This window comes from Euleptes europaea, chromosome 19 (genome assembly GCF_029931775.1).
Source record: "Euleptes europaea isolate rEulEur1 chromosome 19, rEulEur1.hap1, whole genome shotgun sequence".
Classification (NCBI taxonomy): Eukaryota; Metazoa; Chordata; class Lepidosauria; order Squamata; family Sphaerodactylidae; genus Euleptes; species Euleptes europaea.
Genome location: NC_079330.1, coordinates 15,284,632 through 15,300,225, shown reverse-complemented (window position 1 = coordinate 15,300,225; position 15,594 = coordinate 15,284,632). Strand labels below are relative to the sequence as shown.

The following is a 15,594-nucleotide window of genomic DNA, read 5'->3' as shown; positions in this document are numbered from 1 at the left end:
CAACCCAGGAGGCTGATGAAGACCTTATTTCTTGAGAAACGCTTAGGTGATTTTCCGTGTGGCACCTCCAGTAAAAGAAGGGACGGTTTTAAAAACTTGCTTTGTGTTGCCAGTTTATATTGCTTGTTTCTAGCCATATTATGCTGTGTTAATCTTATCACAGGAGCCCCGTGGCGCAGAGTGTTAAGCTGCAGTAGTTCGATCCCGACGGAAGTTGGTTTCAGGTCGCCGGCTCAAGGTGGAGTCAGCCTTCCATCCTTCTGAGGTCGGTCAAATGAGGACCGAGCTTGCTGGGGGTAAAGGGAAGATGACTGGGGAAGGCACTGGCAAACCACCCCGTAAACAAAGTCTGCCTTGGAAACGTCGGGATGTGACGTCACCCCATGGGTCAGGAATGACCCGGTGCTTGCACACAGGGGACCTTTGCCTTACCTAATCTTATCACACCGTTTTGGAACTTCCCGAGAGGCCACAGATCCGATGCCCCGCGGACCCAAGGGAGCTCTGCCCTCACCTAGAGCACACAGAAACATAGCGCTGGAAGGGACCGCAAGGGCCATCGAGTCCAACCTCCCCTCCGCAATGCAGGAAATTCACAACTACCTCCCCCTTCTCCTCTAGTGACCCCTGCTCTATGGCCAGAGGGAGGCAAAAACCCCTCCAGGATCCCTGGCCAGTCTAGCCTGGAGAAACATTCCTTCCTGACCCCCAAAGTGGCGATCGGCATTACCCTGTTCCTGCCCTCCCTCTTATGATCTGCCTAAGTTCACAGGATCAGCCGCACTGTCAGACGGCCATCTAGCCTCTGCTTAAAAACCTCTTTTTAGTCTTTTTAGTTCCTATTAAACTGCTCTGAGGCTTGCCTGTTCCGCCATAGAGTCCAATTGCCAAAGCGGCCCTTTTCTCTAGGTGAACTGATCTCTATCGGCTGGAGATCAGTTGCAATAGCAGGGTGCGCTGTACAGGGCCTGAATACCATATTCAAATGGCCCCTGATTGGGAGAAAAAGCAGCGCTGTCTCTTGAGCATTTTGGATTTTATTTAGCAGAGACAGCTGTGACCCTTCTGGAGGTTTCCCTGACCAAGAGCTTGTTTAAAGAAGCCACTGAGCAACAAAGAAAGAAACCGCAGTCGGCTCCCTTTTGCATTTCCAGGCTAATGCACAGTTCGGCAGGACAGAAGCAATGACCCGCAGCCTTTTCCCTCTTTCTCATAAACACCTATAAATAGGAGCCGGGAAAATTAAAATCAGGTGTCATTCGTGCCTAATCAGCATGAAAAATGTCCCGCAGCATTGACCAAACCCCCTCTTTCTCCGAAGTCAAGAATAAATTTGAGGATGCAAATGACAGTTTCTTCGATAATTGCTGCGCCTTCACATTTATCTGGCATTTGCATGGGTTGAACAGTCAAACCAGTTCATTTCCTATGCAAACCTCTGCAGAGTTTTACATGGGGGTCAAAGAGGGCATTTTGCATCCACGGCTCTGACATAACATGAATGCCCACAAAGGGCAGTTGCTTTGACGCCCTACCCCGGCCAGTTACTTGTGCCACAGGGGACAGCCAGTGTGCTTAAGGTTGCCAACCTCCAGGTGGCACCTGGAGATCTCCTGCTATTACAATTGATCTCCAGATGACCAAGATCACTTTCCATGGAGAAAATGGCTGCATCGCGGGGTGGACTGTATGGCATTATACCCTGCTGAGGCCCCTCCCTTCCCCAAACTCCGCTCTTCCTAGACTCCCCCCCCAAATCTCCAGGTATTTCCCAATCCAGAGCTGGCAACCCTAAGTGTGGTGTAGCGGTAAGGCTGTTGGACTAAGACCTAGGAGATCCAGGTTTGAATCCCCACTCTCCCATGGAAGCTTTGTTGGGTGACCTGGGGCCCGTCACCCTTTCTCTGCCTAACCTACCTCACAGGGCTGTTGTGAGGATGATTGAGGAGAGGAGAATGATGTTAGCTGCGTTGGGTCCCCAGTGGGAATAAAGGAGGGGTATAAATGAAGTAAATAAATAATTTTTAAGTTGCACTTATGTTAAAATTTAACTTTGTTGAAAATCCATTTAAAAAAACGGAACTGAGTTGCCTGTTTTGCTCATCGACAAGTTGCACTCTTACATACTGTCTGCGTGGAAACGCCACCTAAATATTATTTAGTGACTATTGTTACTGACCCAAATAAAAGGCATTCCTAGAAAATGGAAAACATTGCTTGGCTCTCCTTATCACAATGATCAGCTTAACAGCCTTTACCTCAGCGAAGGCTCACAGGAAGACTGTGACCTGACTTGGATGGGCCGGGCTAGCCCGATCTTGTCAGCTCTTGGAAGCGAAGCAGGGTCGATCCTGACTGGTACTTGGATGGAAGACCTCCAAGGAATGAACTCCAGGGTTGCTATGCAGAGGAAGGCAATGGCAAACCACCTCTGTTAAGTCTCTTGCCTTGAAATCCCCATAAGGGGTCGCCATAACTTTGCTGCGACTTGGCAGTACTTAACACACACAGAGGGCTAACGCACTTACTGTTTGAAATGTTTATTGAGATGTTTTATTCATTCATGATCGCACTTCCCCCCCTCCCTTTGGGGGTGGAACCGTTTTGCAGTCGTGTAATCCCCGTGGTTTCCAAAAACACTTATAGAACGATGTTTTTCCTTTCTCCGTTTCCCAGACGGCTTCCCCTGAAGTGCAGATAAGATTGAGATGCTGTTTCTTTCTCCACCCATTGTCCACACCCACTGTGTAGTCCATGTCCCCTCCTCTTTCCCTTGGGTGGCCATTGTCTTTGGGTTTTTTTTTAAATAAATGCACTTGGAGTAACATTGGATCATTATGTCTTCTTCTTAAAACAAGGGATCAAGCAAGTTATTTAAAGCCAGCAAAGAAGCGACCCATTCTCCACCAGGTCTCCTTTGTTTCTGTGTTACAGACGAGGCTCGGACAAGGCTGTAAAGGAAACTTGTTGCTTTTGTTCTTCTGATCCCCCTTTCCCTTGAGAGCTGGAGAATGATTGTTTCTGAGTTTCTTCTTTCTTTTCTCTCACCCCCCACCCTTTTCCTCCTGGTGCAATATCCCCAAGGGAAGATCTGAATGATTTCCTGCTTTTTGTCCCTTTGCGTTTGCGGGAAAACTAGAAGCATGGGAGGGGGGGACGTGAGCCCATCATCCTATCATCCCGATGCACTGACGATCCCACGCAAGCACACCAAAATGCTGAGGGAGGTGGAGGGGAACCCAAGCAAGGTCTCCACGCCCCCTTCTCTCTTTTGTGTGCTGTTTCATTGGAGGTGCGTTCTGAAAGCAAACGTATCAGAGACGTTAGAACGAGCAGAAGTGCAGGGGGGAAATAGGAAATCGCATCCAGCACGATCACTTTTAAGGTGTTTTCCATACATTTCCCAGCCTGGGTGCGATAAGCCTCACACTTTGGAGGATCAGGAGCAGCAGTATCCCTCACCGGCCAAGTCCCCCCTCCCCCCAAAAAGTCATGAGACAACTGCAACCAAATGCTTCTTTTATTTATGGCGATCTCAGAAAGACAGCCACCACAGGACGGATACAGAGGTCAGCACGTTTTTATTTCCGATCTGCCAAACTCTTTTCAGATGCTGGTGCTGCATTTGTTAAGGGGCTCTAAGATTACAGCTACGATTGCGAACTGTTATTTCAGTTCTGGGGCGTAATGCAACTGTGCATTCCTTTACTGCCGTAGGGGAAACACAAAAACAAGCCAGCAGAGAGCTGCTCTTTCTAATCTTTCAGGACCAGGGGAGCTTTCACCTGCTCGGCCACCTCCTTCCCCAGTAGGTTTTCCACAATAGCGAGGCCAAACTCGAAACTGGTGCCTGGCCCCCGGCTGGTGAGAATGTGGCCGTCCTTTTCCACACGATTCTCGGAATATTTGTAGTGACCTTCAGAAGAAAAAGAAAGAAACAAAAACAGGTTGCGCGGCAGAGCCTGGCCAACTTGATAGGAGCTCCACAGGCAAGAAAACAGACCCAAGCCCTTATCTAGAAAATGCTCTTCTACTACAACGTCCTCACCAACTATTAACAACGAGAGCATCCCCAGTTCTGGAGCCTGGAATATAAAACTGTATTGCACACACCCCTTCAGGTAGGCAGTTTTGCTTGTGATTTGAGAGAGAGAGAGAGGTTTTAAAAACCCAAGTTTATGACCGCAAGGAGAAGCACTGTTTTTTAAATCTGTGGACAGGAAACAAGGGGAAGGGTCTCTGCCAGGGCCAGAAGGCGAAGGGCCGCTGGGAGGTGGCACCCTCTTCGTTCCAGGACCAGCAACCAAAAAGGGGAGGGGCTGTGGCTCGGTGGTAGAGCATCTGCTTGGCAAGACCAGAATACACTGGGAATTTGAAAAACCAAAGCCTTGATGGAGGTGGAACGCTTACCTCTCAATAAGAGGTTTCCATAGATCCCCAACATGAGTTCGCAGTACTTCTGGACAGAGACTGTTGACCTCCGCCACTAACGTGAATCTGCTTTAATTTGGGGGGGGGGAGGGAGGTTTGCCTGAGATTAGTCCATCTGCTACTGGAGACTCCAAGTCTTTCACGACTAAACTACATACATACAACTCACTTGACTAGCGTGATGTAGTGGTTAAGCATGGTGTAATGGTTAACAGTGGTGGCTTGGAGCGGTGGACTCTGATCTGGAGAACCGGGTTTGATTCTCCGCTCCTCCACATGAGCGGCGGAGGCTAATCTAGTGAACTGGATTTGTTTCTCCACTCCTCCACACGAAGCCAGCTGGGTGACCTTGGGCTAGTCACAGCTCTCTTAGAGCTCTCTCAGCCCCACCTACCTTGCAGGGTGTCTGTTGTGGAGAGGGGAAGGTAAGGTGATTGTAAGCCGGTTTGATTCTGCCTTAAGTGGCAGAGAAAGTCGGCATATAAAAACCAACTCTTCTTGGATGGACCATTACAATTCAGAATCCGGCTGTCTCTTTCCACACAGAGCCCCCCTCCCCCTCCCTCCGTCCCTTTCTGTGCTTACCCCCATTCATCATTTTCTCTTTGGCCAGAGGGTGTGTTGTCACACTGCTTCCAAATCCTATTCCGTGTGCCAACAGAGCAGTGGGACCTAGGAAGCAACAGGGAGTCACAACAGTCACTTCTGCTCACTTGGGGCAGCCGCCTCACACAGAGGCTTAACCTCAACACAATCAGACAACATGACAAGGATAGGGTCGAAGAGGAAGCAGGAGGGGCTGTGGCTCAATGGTGGAGCATCTGCTTGGCATGCAGAAGGCCCCAGGTTCAATCCCCGGCATCTCCAGTTGAAAAGACTAGGCAGATGATGTGAAAGACCTCTGAGAGAGAGCCAGCGTGGTGTAGGGGTTAACAGAGGTGGTTTGGAGCAGTACAGACTGATCTGGAGAACTGGGTTTGATCCCCCACTCCTCCACATGAGCGGCGGAGGCTAATCTGGTGAACTGGATTTGTTTCCCCACTCCTACGCACGAAGCCAGCTGGGTGACCTTGGACTAGTCACAGCACTGATAGAGCTCTCTCAGCCTCACCTACCTCACAGGGTGTCTGTTGTGGGGAGGGGAAAGGAAGGTGATTGTAAGCTAGTTTGAGTCTCCCTTAGGGGGTAGAGAAAGTCGGCATATAAAAACCAACTCTTCTTCTTCTGCCTGAGACCCTGGACAGCTGCTGCCAGTCTAAGTAGACAATACTGATTGTGATAGACCAGTGGTCTGATTCAGTATAAGGCAGCTACTGTGGACAGGCTGGATTTGGAGGACTCCCGGTGGACAGAAGACCCTCACTTCCCAGGAGTCAGGCCAGCTCCACATCAAGCCCAGGGCCCTACATCTGTTGTACAAGGGTGGCCAGAGAAGATCCAGTTACCAAGTGGGAACTCTCCACACCCACCCCACTGAGGCAGGATCAGTTGAAACAGCACCGTCATCAAAATGAGACTTGTAATTCTAGCCTTAGAAGTGACGCGGGGCCCTCCCAGAAAACATTCTGTCCACGTTAGAATTTTAATTGACATCATGTTTGTACCCTGCTGTTTCTCCAGGGAGCTGCGATAGGATACTATGGCAGTACCCTTCCCTGGACAACAGACCCTCTTGGCCTTAAGAGCAGGAAAAACACTGGGCAAGAGAAAGTAGTAGGAATTGGGCACAGCCAGGCAGGATGTGGGCAGGGAACAAGGCTACCAGTTCTGCATTTACTTTTGATCTGGACACTTTGATCCAATATCGTGGACATAACGTTTGAGTTGACCCATGCAATGGGTGGGAATTTAGGTATCTAAACTAACAGAGACCCCTTTGTGCTGGTTTGCTGCGATCTCCACCATGCTGGTTGTTCAGCCAGCAGTAAAAGCCTTTGTAAGCCAAAAGGAAATACCCAACCAAAGGTATATCAGCTCCTCCAGGTAAACATTAGAGGAGGACAATGAGATCCGTCACCTGCACAGATGGCCGCGATCAGCCCTTTCCTGCCATCCTGGTCCTTCAAGACATCCTTCACAACAGGAGACTGCAAGAAAAGTAAAGTTGGATATCACCAAGGGATGGTTTACCTCCGGCTGTGTCCACAGAAAGGGAAAAAAGCGAACAGTCCGGTTATTAGACTTTTCACCCGTTGAAACACTATTTCCAGGGCAAAGCTTTTAAAGCACTACAGTATCCCAGTCCAGCACTAGAGCTCTACCCCTATGCAATGGAAGGGAATGGGGGCCTTTTCTTGTCATGGAATAAATAAAGGTCCCATGTGCAAGCACCGGGTCATTCCTGACCCATGGGGTGACATCACATCCCGACGTTTCCTAGGCAGACTTTGTTTACGGGGTGGTTTGCCAGTGCCTTCCCCAGTCATCTTCCCTTTACCCCCAGCAAGCTGGTTACTCCTTTTACTTACCTCGGATGGAAGGCTGAGTCAACCTTGAACCGGCTACCTGAAACCAACTTCCGTTGGGATCGAACTCAGGTCATGAGCAGAGCTTGGACTGCAGTACTGCAGCTTACCACTCTGCGCCACGGGGCTCTTCTCATGGGATAGGCAGGGGTTTATTTATTCAAATATTTCTGTCCCACCTTTCTCAAAGATGCAAGGGGTTTTGCTCTTATGTCCACCAGAGGAGGCATGCGCTGGAGCAATCCTGAAGTATAAAAGCTCCGCATAGGGTGAGAGCGAAGTCCCTTTAGCAGCTGCACCACCAACTCCACAGGGTTATAATACAAGATCGACAGCGCAATCCTAAGGAGAGTTGCTTCAATCCAATGGCTTAGACTGGCGTAACTTTGCATAGGATTGCACTGCCAGTCATCTTGCTCCTGTTCAGAACGTTCTCTCAACAAAGACAGGAGTTCCAGCGTTTTTGCATTTGATCAGGTTTTTACCTCTGACAGGTTTTGGGCTCCCAAGTTCCCTCCTGGCAAGACCACCACATCATAAGGCCCCTTAAAAAAAGGAAGAATGTCAGTATTCAAAGAGGATAGTTCCTGAGGTAGGCTGGTAAGCAAAGAACCCACAATGCTATGTGCAAAGCAAAAGTAAAGAAATCTTTGCAAACAAACCCACCCCATCCACACACGTTGCTTGTCTTTGATTATGTTCAACTCATTGTTTATTTGGGGCACTCATACCCTACTCTTCTGCTTTAAATAAAGCCCTCAAGGCAACTTACAACATTAATTGTTTTTTGTTTTTGTTTTTTGGTTAAAGCGACGGTAAAAAGAGATAAATTTGATAAATTGAATGTTATTCTGATTAGGATAATAAACTTAGTAATGTCTATATGATTTGTTTATGGAATTGAATATGAATTTATAAAGCTTTGTATCCAACTTTCTTTTTTAAAGCTTGCATTAAAATCACAACACCACATCATGAAAAACAAATGAAAGCAAGTAAGCAGCAGCATAAAATCCAGCATTTTCAAACAGCAAAAACAATAAAACTAATTACTGTTAAAACCTCTGGAAAACGTGGCCTGGCAGGTAGAAAGACCCTCGACAGCTCCCCAAATAAAATGGCTGTATCTCCCCTCTGTGTGCACAAGACAGAATGGTGCAGAGGCACAAGCTGGAATAGCACATACTGGCTGATTTGGGAGGCTAGAGATTCAGTTATCTCATGTATAAAAACTTGCTCATGAGGCTTAGGCAAACCACACTTCCTCAGCCTCGTATGCAATGGGTTGATGATGTTTAATAACAATTTGCCTTCGTAATAATCTGCATCACTGGCCCTTGTCAGAATTACTGTGAAGATCTTTGTACACTCAAAGTATGAGATACATGCCAAGTGGCCCTATCTAAAATATCCCCAATCTCCTCTTCCTTCTTGATCATTCATTTCATTTATTGGATTTCTATCCCACCCTTTCCTAACCAGAGTTGGGCTCAGGGCGGCTCACAACCAGAAAAATAACAATATAAACACCAATACTTCATAATAATACAATTAAAAAGGTAAAGGTCCCCTGTGCAAGCACCGGGTGATTCCTGTTTGTTTGCGGGGTGGTTTGCCGGGGTGGTTTGCCAGTGCCTTCCCCAGTCATCTTCCCTTTACCCCCAGCAAGCTGGGTACTCATTTTACCGACCATGGAAGGCTGAGTCAACCTTGAGCCGGCTACCTGAAACCAACTTCCGTCGGGATCGAACTCAGGTCGTGAGCAGAGCTTGGACTGCAGTACTGCAGCTTACCACTCTGCGCCACGGGGCTCCTAACAATACAATTAATTATACTTAAAAACCTATTATTTAAAATTCAAAAAACATTTTTTTCACTGAAAATGACAACTAGGGAACACCACAAGAGGCCTCAGCCAAAGAGGCTAGCAGCCCACCATTCATGAGGAAGACAGAGCCCAGACGGTTCAGCAAGACTAACCTCTTTCCTGGCATCTTCTAAACTCTTATCAGGACAAATGACAACGTCGCGGCTACACTGTACGGGCTCTTTTCCGGCCAGGCCAGCTACTGTCACCTTGATCTGGTGAGAAAAGAAACAACATTATGGTGGGAGCAAAAGATCACCATTTGGATGTGGAGCTAAGTGGGTCAGACAGGATGCTGGACTAGATGGACCACTGGTCAGATCCAGCAGGGGTCTTTCTTGAATAGCCCCTGAGTGGCTCAGCTTCCCCTCCAGACCTAACAAGGGCCCGTCAGTCACTGCCTCCTGCAAGGTAGCTGGTTCTTGAGCTCCATATACTTACGCCTGCTCGTCTCATGATATCCGTGGGGATAACCGTTTCCATCTCCTCTGCTCCTTTGGCGAGAATCACCAGGGCTCGTTTAGAGGCCATTTCAAGAGCAGCGGAGGTCGGGTGCAAAACACTTGCTCACTAGGGCGCAAGAACAAAGAGAAACTGTCAAGATATAGTCCAGCACACAACACTGTTCCAACCGCAAGATCTGGGCTGACATTAACTCCTCTGGAGGGCAGGCAAGAAACATTAAGCAAGCTACTGCTGGGGCGGGGGGGAGGCGGTGCTGGCTGCACCCACATGCTGTCCATGCAGGCTGCAGATAATAGTTGGGGGTACCAGAGACACTCTGAGGTCAGAGCCAAATTAAAAGACTGCCACAGAGGACACCTGATGCAGGCACACTCTCACGGAGGAGAGGGCTATCCATGGCTACTAGTAAAAATGGATAGTAGTCATGATGCATGCCTATTCTCTCCAGGATCAGAGGAACATGCCGAATGTATTAGGTGCTGTGGAACACAGGCAGGATGCTGCTGCTGCTGCAGTCGTCTTGTTTGGGGGCTTCCTAGAGGCACCTGGTTGGCCACTGGGTGAACAGACTGTTGGACTTGATGGGCCTTGGTCTGATCCAGCAGGGCTTTTCTTATGTTCTTATAAAACATTATTTTAATCTGCACAATCAGATCTCCAGCGGCCATTCAGAAGTCCTGGTGGGCAGGAGCCCGACCTGATTCCAATCACTTTCTAAAAACACCTGGTGGGCACTAGAAAAGGTGTTGGTCGGCACCACAGTGACCACAAGCACCATGTTGGGGGGGTCCTGTCCTAAGGGGGAGCACCAGAAGCAGGTGGGGGGGGGTTCCAGCCTCCTTGTCCTTGCTCAGGAACCTTCTTGTGGCTATGGTGGGAGTCAGTCAGGATGGGGGACCAGATAGGCCTCCATCAGTAGGGTCGCCAGATCCCTCTTTGCCACCGGAGGGAGGTTTTTGGGGTGGAGCCCAAAGAGGGCGGAGTTTGGGGAGGGACTTCAATGCCATAGAGTCCAATTGCCAAAGCAGCCATTTTCTCCAGGGGAACTGATCTCTATCGGCTGGAGATCAGTTATAATAGGGTTGCCAACCTCCAGGTACTAGCTGGAGATCTCCCGCTATCAGTCAGGGTGAATCAGCAAGGGGGGGTACCATGGCCGCCCTCCGTGGGACGCAAGCCACCGCCCCTTCTTTCAAAGCCCACATCAGTAGGGTTGCCAGGTCCCTCTTTGCCACCGGCAGGAGGTTTTTGGGATGGAGCCTGAGGAAGGTGGGGTTTGGGGAGGGACTTCAATGCCATAGAGTCCAATGGCCAAAGCGGCCACTTTCTCCAGGCGAACTGATCTCTATTGGCTGGAGATCAGTTGCAATAGCAGATCTCCTGCCACCACATGGAGGTTATTGCTGAAATCTGACACAGCAAACTGACCAATGTCCAACACACAGCTGCATGTGTTATATACAAAATGTCTCTCCAAAATTAATACAACCATATGAATTTATCTGAAGTTTTGTAATTTATCAACATCTCACAATATGACCCATGAACAATTGCTGATAAAACATACCAGCGTAACTGACTTACAGCTGGGACGCATACAAACCCCCAGGTAAGTATTGCAACTTACAAATATGCAAAATTCAACAGTCCCTTATAGGGCTCAGCTTCCCCTCCAGACCTGGGGAGGGGAGGGATTTCAATGCCATAGAGTCCAATGGCCAAAGCGGCCATTTTTCTCCAGGTCAACTGATCTCTATCGCCTGGAGATCAGTTGCAATAGCGGGAGATCTCCAGCTAGCACCTGGAGGTTGAGGTAAATAAAGGTTAGCCTGCTATACAGTTAGTTTGCTTGTTTTTCTGCTATTTTGTATTTGCAAAGTATGAATAAATGCAAAGTATGTCTTTGTTCAAGTTATGATTATATAATTGTATGTTAGCTATATGCCTAAATTGAACAAAGACGGACTTTGCATCTATTGAACGCTTGCTTTTTTCTGCTATTTTGTATTGCTGGCACCTGGAGGTTGGCAACCCTACGCGTCAGCCGCCCGAAAGGTCCCACGCCTCGGCTCTCCGCCCCGTCGGAGGTTCGCACACGCCGGGGCCAGTGACGCACCGCTTAAAGCAGGGGGTTTCACGTTCGCGCACGCACGAGGCGCAACGCAGCCCCCCCCCAAAGGGCATGCAAAAACCTCAGCGGGCCCCCCCCAGGCGCGCGCACGCGGCTCGAGCCTTTTGCACGCCCCCGCCCCGTTCCCACGTGCAAAGCAAAGGCCGAGAGCGCCGCCGGCCCACCTTTCCGCGCGCCCCGTGGGGAGGTTGTCCTTTGCAGCCTGGTCGATTCTCTCTCTCTCCCCCCCCCCGCTCCCATGAATGGACCGGTCCTGGGAGAGCCCCCGCCCCCTCTTAACCCCTTCCTTGCCGAGGGCAGTCTTTGCAGCCCGAGCTCAACCCGCCTTTCGCCGAGCCCACCGACGCCGGGTTTAGGCGGCTGGGATGGAAGGGGCATTGCAGGGGGGGGGGTGGACACGGGGGGGGGTGGCCCTATACTGAATGCTCTACCGCTGAGCCGTGTCGTCGCTAGACACGTGTCAGGCTCCGCTCCCGCAACCACCGAAAGCGACTCCTTTGAACCAATGGGCATCGATGCACGGGAGGTTTTGCTGCTCTCTAGATGCAACTTTCCTATCTCTGTTTTTTTTTAATAATTTTTTTTATTATTTTTCCAAAATTATTAGTCACATAGTTTAACAATGACATAATAAAAAAAATAAAAACATAGAGGTAGCGTTGTTAAAGCATTTATACATAAAAATGGTTGACTTCCCCCACACCTCCATTCCTCTTGTGATGAATTAGTAATCTCCTTTGCGCAAAATTCTCATCCTAATATTATTGTTAATATTTATTGATCTCTTAGGCATTTATATTTTTCAAGGGAAAAAGAAAAAATTAATAATAATTAGTTAAGTAATAAAAAATTAATAATGTCAGATCAAGGAAAGGAAAAAAGAATTAAGAATAAAATAAAAAAGAAAAGAAATAGTAAATCTCACTAGTAGTAAATGGATTGGTATAATAAAAAGCATTTGATTATTTCCATTAAAAATTATTTTGTAAGTCCTCCATTTCTCCCTATTTAATACATATTATTTTTCTAGTAAATTGATACCATGTATAATTCTATTTCCATTATAACCAATCCTTTTAATCAGTTCCTTTTAGCCAGAAAAGACTCTTTTAAATTAGTCCTAGATGCACGTTTTCTCCACCCAGATTCTCCAAACAACAATAAGCCCCCATGATGAGTTTTGAGAATTCGGATGGGGAAAAGTTGCACCTGGAGAGCAACAAAACCTCCCGTGCATAAATGGCCTCTTATTTATTTTTAATTTTTTATATAATTTTTATTATATTTTATTTAAAAAAAACATAACAAATTATAAATTACAAAAACGGGAAAAATACAAAAGGAGCACTTATATTACAGTTTTACATCATCTATTATAATATTATAGAATAAATGGCCTTTTAAAGAGTACACGCATATTGCAGGCAAGTGTAGCTCTAGGGGGGGAAACTGGACACGCGTGCACGTTTGAACTGGAAACCGTAAAGGGGTTCCCCCGCTCCCCCGGGTTTGCTCGCGGCCGCCGTTGCGCGCAGAAAGACGCAGCCGCAGCAAAAGAGACCGGCGCGGAAGGGGTGGTGGTGACGTCACCGAGGGAACCGCCCCGCGCCCTTCTCGGCGGAGCCGATCGGGGCGCCTCCAGCTCGACGCTCCCACCGGGTCGGCGAAACGAGTCGAGCGCCGAGAAAGGGAGGAGAGCGAGGCCGAGGCGCGCGCGTGCGCTCTTCGCCTCTCGCGCGCGCTCTGCCCGTCGCGCGCAGCCTGCTCTGTGACGTCAACCCGCTCCTGGCTTTTACAGGTTGCACATCAAAGCCGTCAGATGTTGTGGCGCGCACCCATGGCTTTTAAAAACCGACCATCACTTTTTTATGGTCCACACAGTCAAAAGCTTTGCTGTAATCTAGGAAACTGAGACAGCAGGGTAGACTTCCCTTGACTATGGAAGATCCACTGATTTAGCAATTTGCAATGATCTCTTTTCCTTTCTGTAAAATGTTTTGAAATGTCAAGTCAAGTTTATTTAAAACAGTCATAGACCAGAATATAAATAAGAACACAATTAATCCATAAGTAAAATAGCTTACATACTACCAATATACATCTTATTAAAATATGAATTTACATAAGGCATCTTTATACGCCACTCCGCCTTTTCTTAATTTTAAGAACCAGCCAACCAAATTTGGCAACTTTACAGGTAATCTCCTGCTGCTTATCCGATAGCAGGATTGAAAGAAGAGACCTTCTATTTTCATGAGGGTGACATGCAATTATAGGCAGAATCAGGGATTCTCTAATCTGCCTATATATTCTACACTCAAAAAGAATATGTTCTAAAGTCTCTACAGAGCCATCACCGCACTCACATAGACAACTTCCATATGGCACGCCTCTATATCTTCCCTCTAGAACAGCTGTGGGTAGCATGTTATATCTTAACAGGGTAAAAATCCTCCTATATTCCTGGTTATCCAATAACTTAATATATGGCATCATGACCACCCTATTCAACCCACTTATATCATAAAGAGGGCTCCTTAGCCTATTCATATCGTGCTGTCTTTCGACATCCAATATACGGAGTTTAACAATTTCTCTTGCCTGAGCATAGTCATTTGTTTTGTAAAGTTGTTTCGACAGGCCATAGTAGCTCAGTTTTTGCTCAATCATCTTACTCCAAGGGGAGACAAAGGTATCTGCCAGGGTGAGTGAAACAAGTCGCCCAGGGAAGTAAATCAGCTTAAGCCAGTAAAAAATGGCAGCGATCCAAACTCTAGCCTCGACCGTAACCATTCCAACCTCCAGTCGAATGGCAGCATTTGACACTCCAGTAGATACTTGGAGGATATTTCTTAAAAATTTAGATTGAGTTTTTTCAAGTAACATCTTATTTGCCATTATACAGAGTGGGGCTCCATATAATAATTGAGCCAAGGATTTCATATTAAAAAGCTTAATAGCGGCCGCCACATTCCTACCCCCCTTAGACCAATAAAATCTTTGAATAGCCCCCGCACTCATCTGAGCATTCAGTGAGACATGGGCTAAGTGGGCATTCTTCGAACCAGACTCTTGTAAAGTTACACCTAGATATTTATAGGTATGTACCTGTTCTATCGGGGTAGTGTCTATACGCCATGAGTGGTTTTTTGGCCTCTTAGCAAAGGCCATTATTTTTGTTTTTGAATAATTGATCTCCAAGCAGTTCTCCTTACAGTACTGGTTAAATGCATGGAGGGCCCTTCTGAGACCAATGGGAGTTCTAGATAATATTACTGTATCATCAGCATAAAGAAGAAGATGTAGGTGTTTGTCAGCTAACTTAGGGGGATGAAACGCTGGACTTCTCAAATAATCCACAAGATCATTAATGTAGAAGTTAAACAGTAAGGGAGCCAATATACAGCCTTGTTTCACTCCCTTTAGTGTTCTTATTTCCTTGGTCAGCTGACCCTGGGGATTACATCTTATTTTAATAGAGGTATTTTCATGTAGAGCTCTAATCAGAAATAACAGTCGCCTATCTATATTGGTTGCTTCCAGTTTTTCCCATAGGATGATTCTAGACACAGAATCGAAAGCTGACTTAAGATCAATAAATGCTGTATATAGGGAGACCGTTGATTTAGAGGAGTATTTAGCTATTAAATGCTCCATAATCATACAATGGTCCAAGCATGAGCGACCCTCTCTAAATCCGGCTTGTTCTTCTGAAAGGCAATTTTCCTGTTCTAACCAATCTCTAAATTTCCATTGCAGATGTCTTGCGTACAACTTACTAATTATGTTTAATAGACTGATAGGTCTATAATTGGCTGGGTTTTCTTTGCAACCTTTCTTATAGATAGGGACAATTATTGCTAGGCCCCAATCAGGAGGGATCCTACCTGTTCTATCAACTGCAGTGAATAGTGCGGCCAGGAGGGGTGTCCACCATTCCACATTCCTTTTAATTAGGTCTGCAGAGATTAAGTCACTTCCCGGAGCTTTACCGTTCTGTAGTGTACCTATAAGATTCCTCACCTCTGCATATTGCACAGGGGGCCAGCATGGGACACTATTCAAGTTCTCAGTGGAGGGGGTTGGGCTCTCCAAGCTAGAGTAGAGGGATCTAAAATGTTTTTCCCATGCTTCAGGTAGAATAGTATTATTGAACGCCATAGTGGAATTGGTTAAACGGCTCGAGGTCAAGGACCAAAATAACGATGAGTTTTTATCCCTTATTGCTTGTGTTA

The 15,594-nt window shown here is 47.1% G+C and overlaps 1 protein-coding gene across 1 annotated transcript; it reads right to left on the bottom strand.

Moving 5' to 3' along the window:
* Nucleotides 1-3,723: 3,723 nt before the first annotated feature.
* On the bottom strand, nucleotides 3,724-9,324 carry PARK7 (Parkinsonism associated deglycase). Its single transcript, XM_056865063.1, has 6 exons — nucleotides 9,205-9,324; nucleotides 8,877-8,978; nucleotides 7,382-7,441; nucleotides 6,449-6,518; nucleotides 5,017-5,103; nucleotides 3,724-3,916 (listed from the first exon to the last, which is right to left on the bottom strand). Exons 1-6 carry the CDS (start codon nucleotides 9,292-9,294, stop codon nucleotides 3,756-3,758), a joined length of 570 nt encoding a protein of 189 aa, XP_056721041.1. The 5' UTR covers nucleotides 9,295-9,324; the 3' UTR covers nucleotides 3,724-3,755.
* Between the last annotated feature and the right edge of the window lie 6,270 nt (nucleotides 9,325-15,594).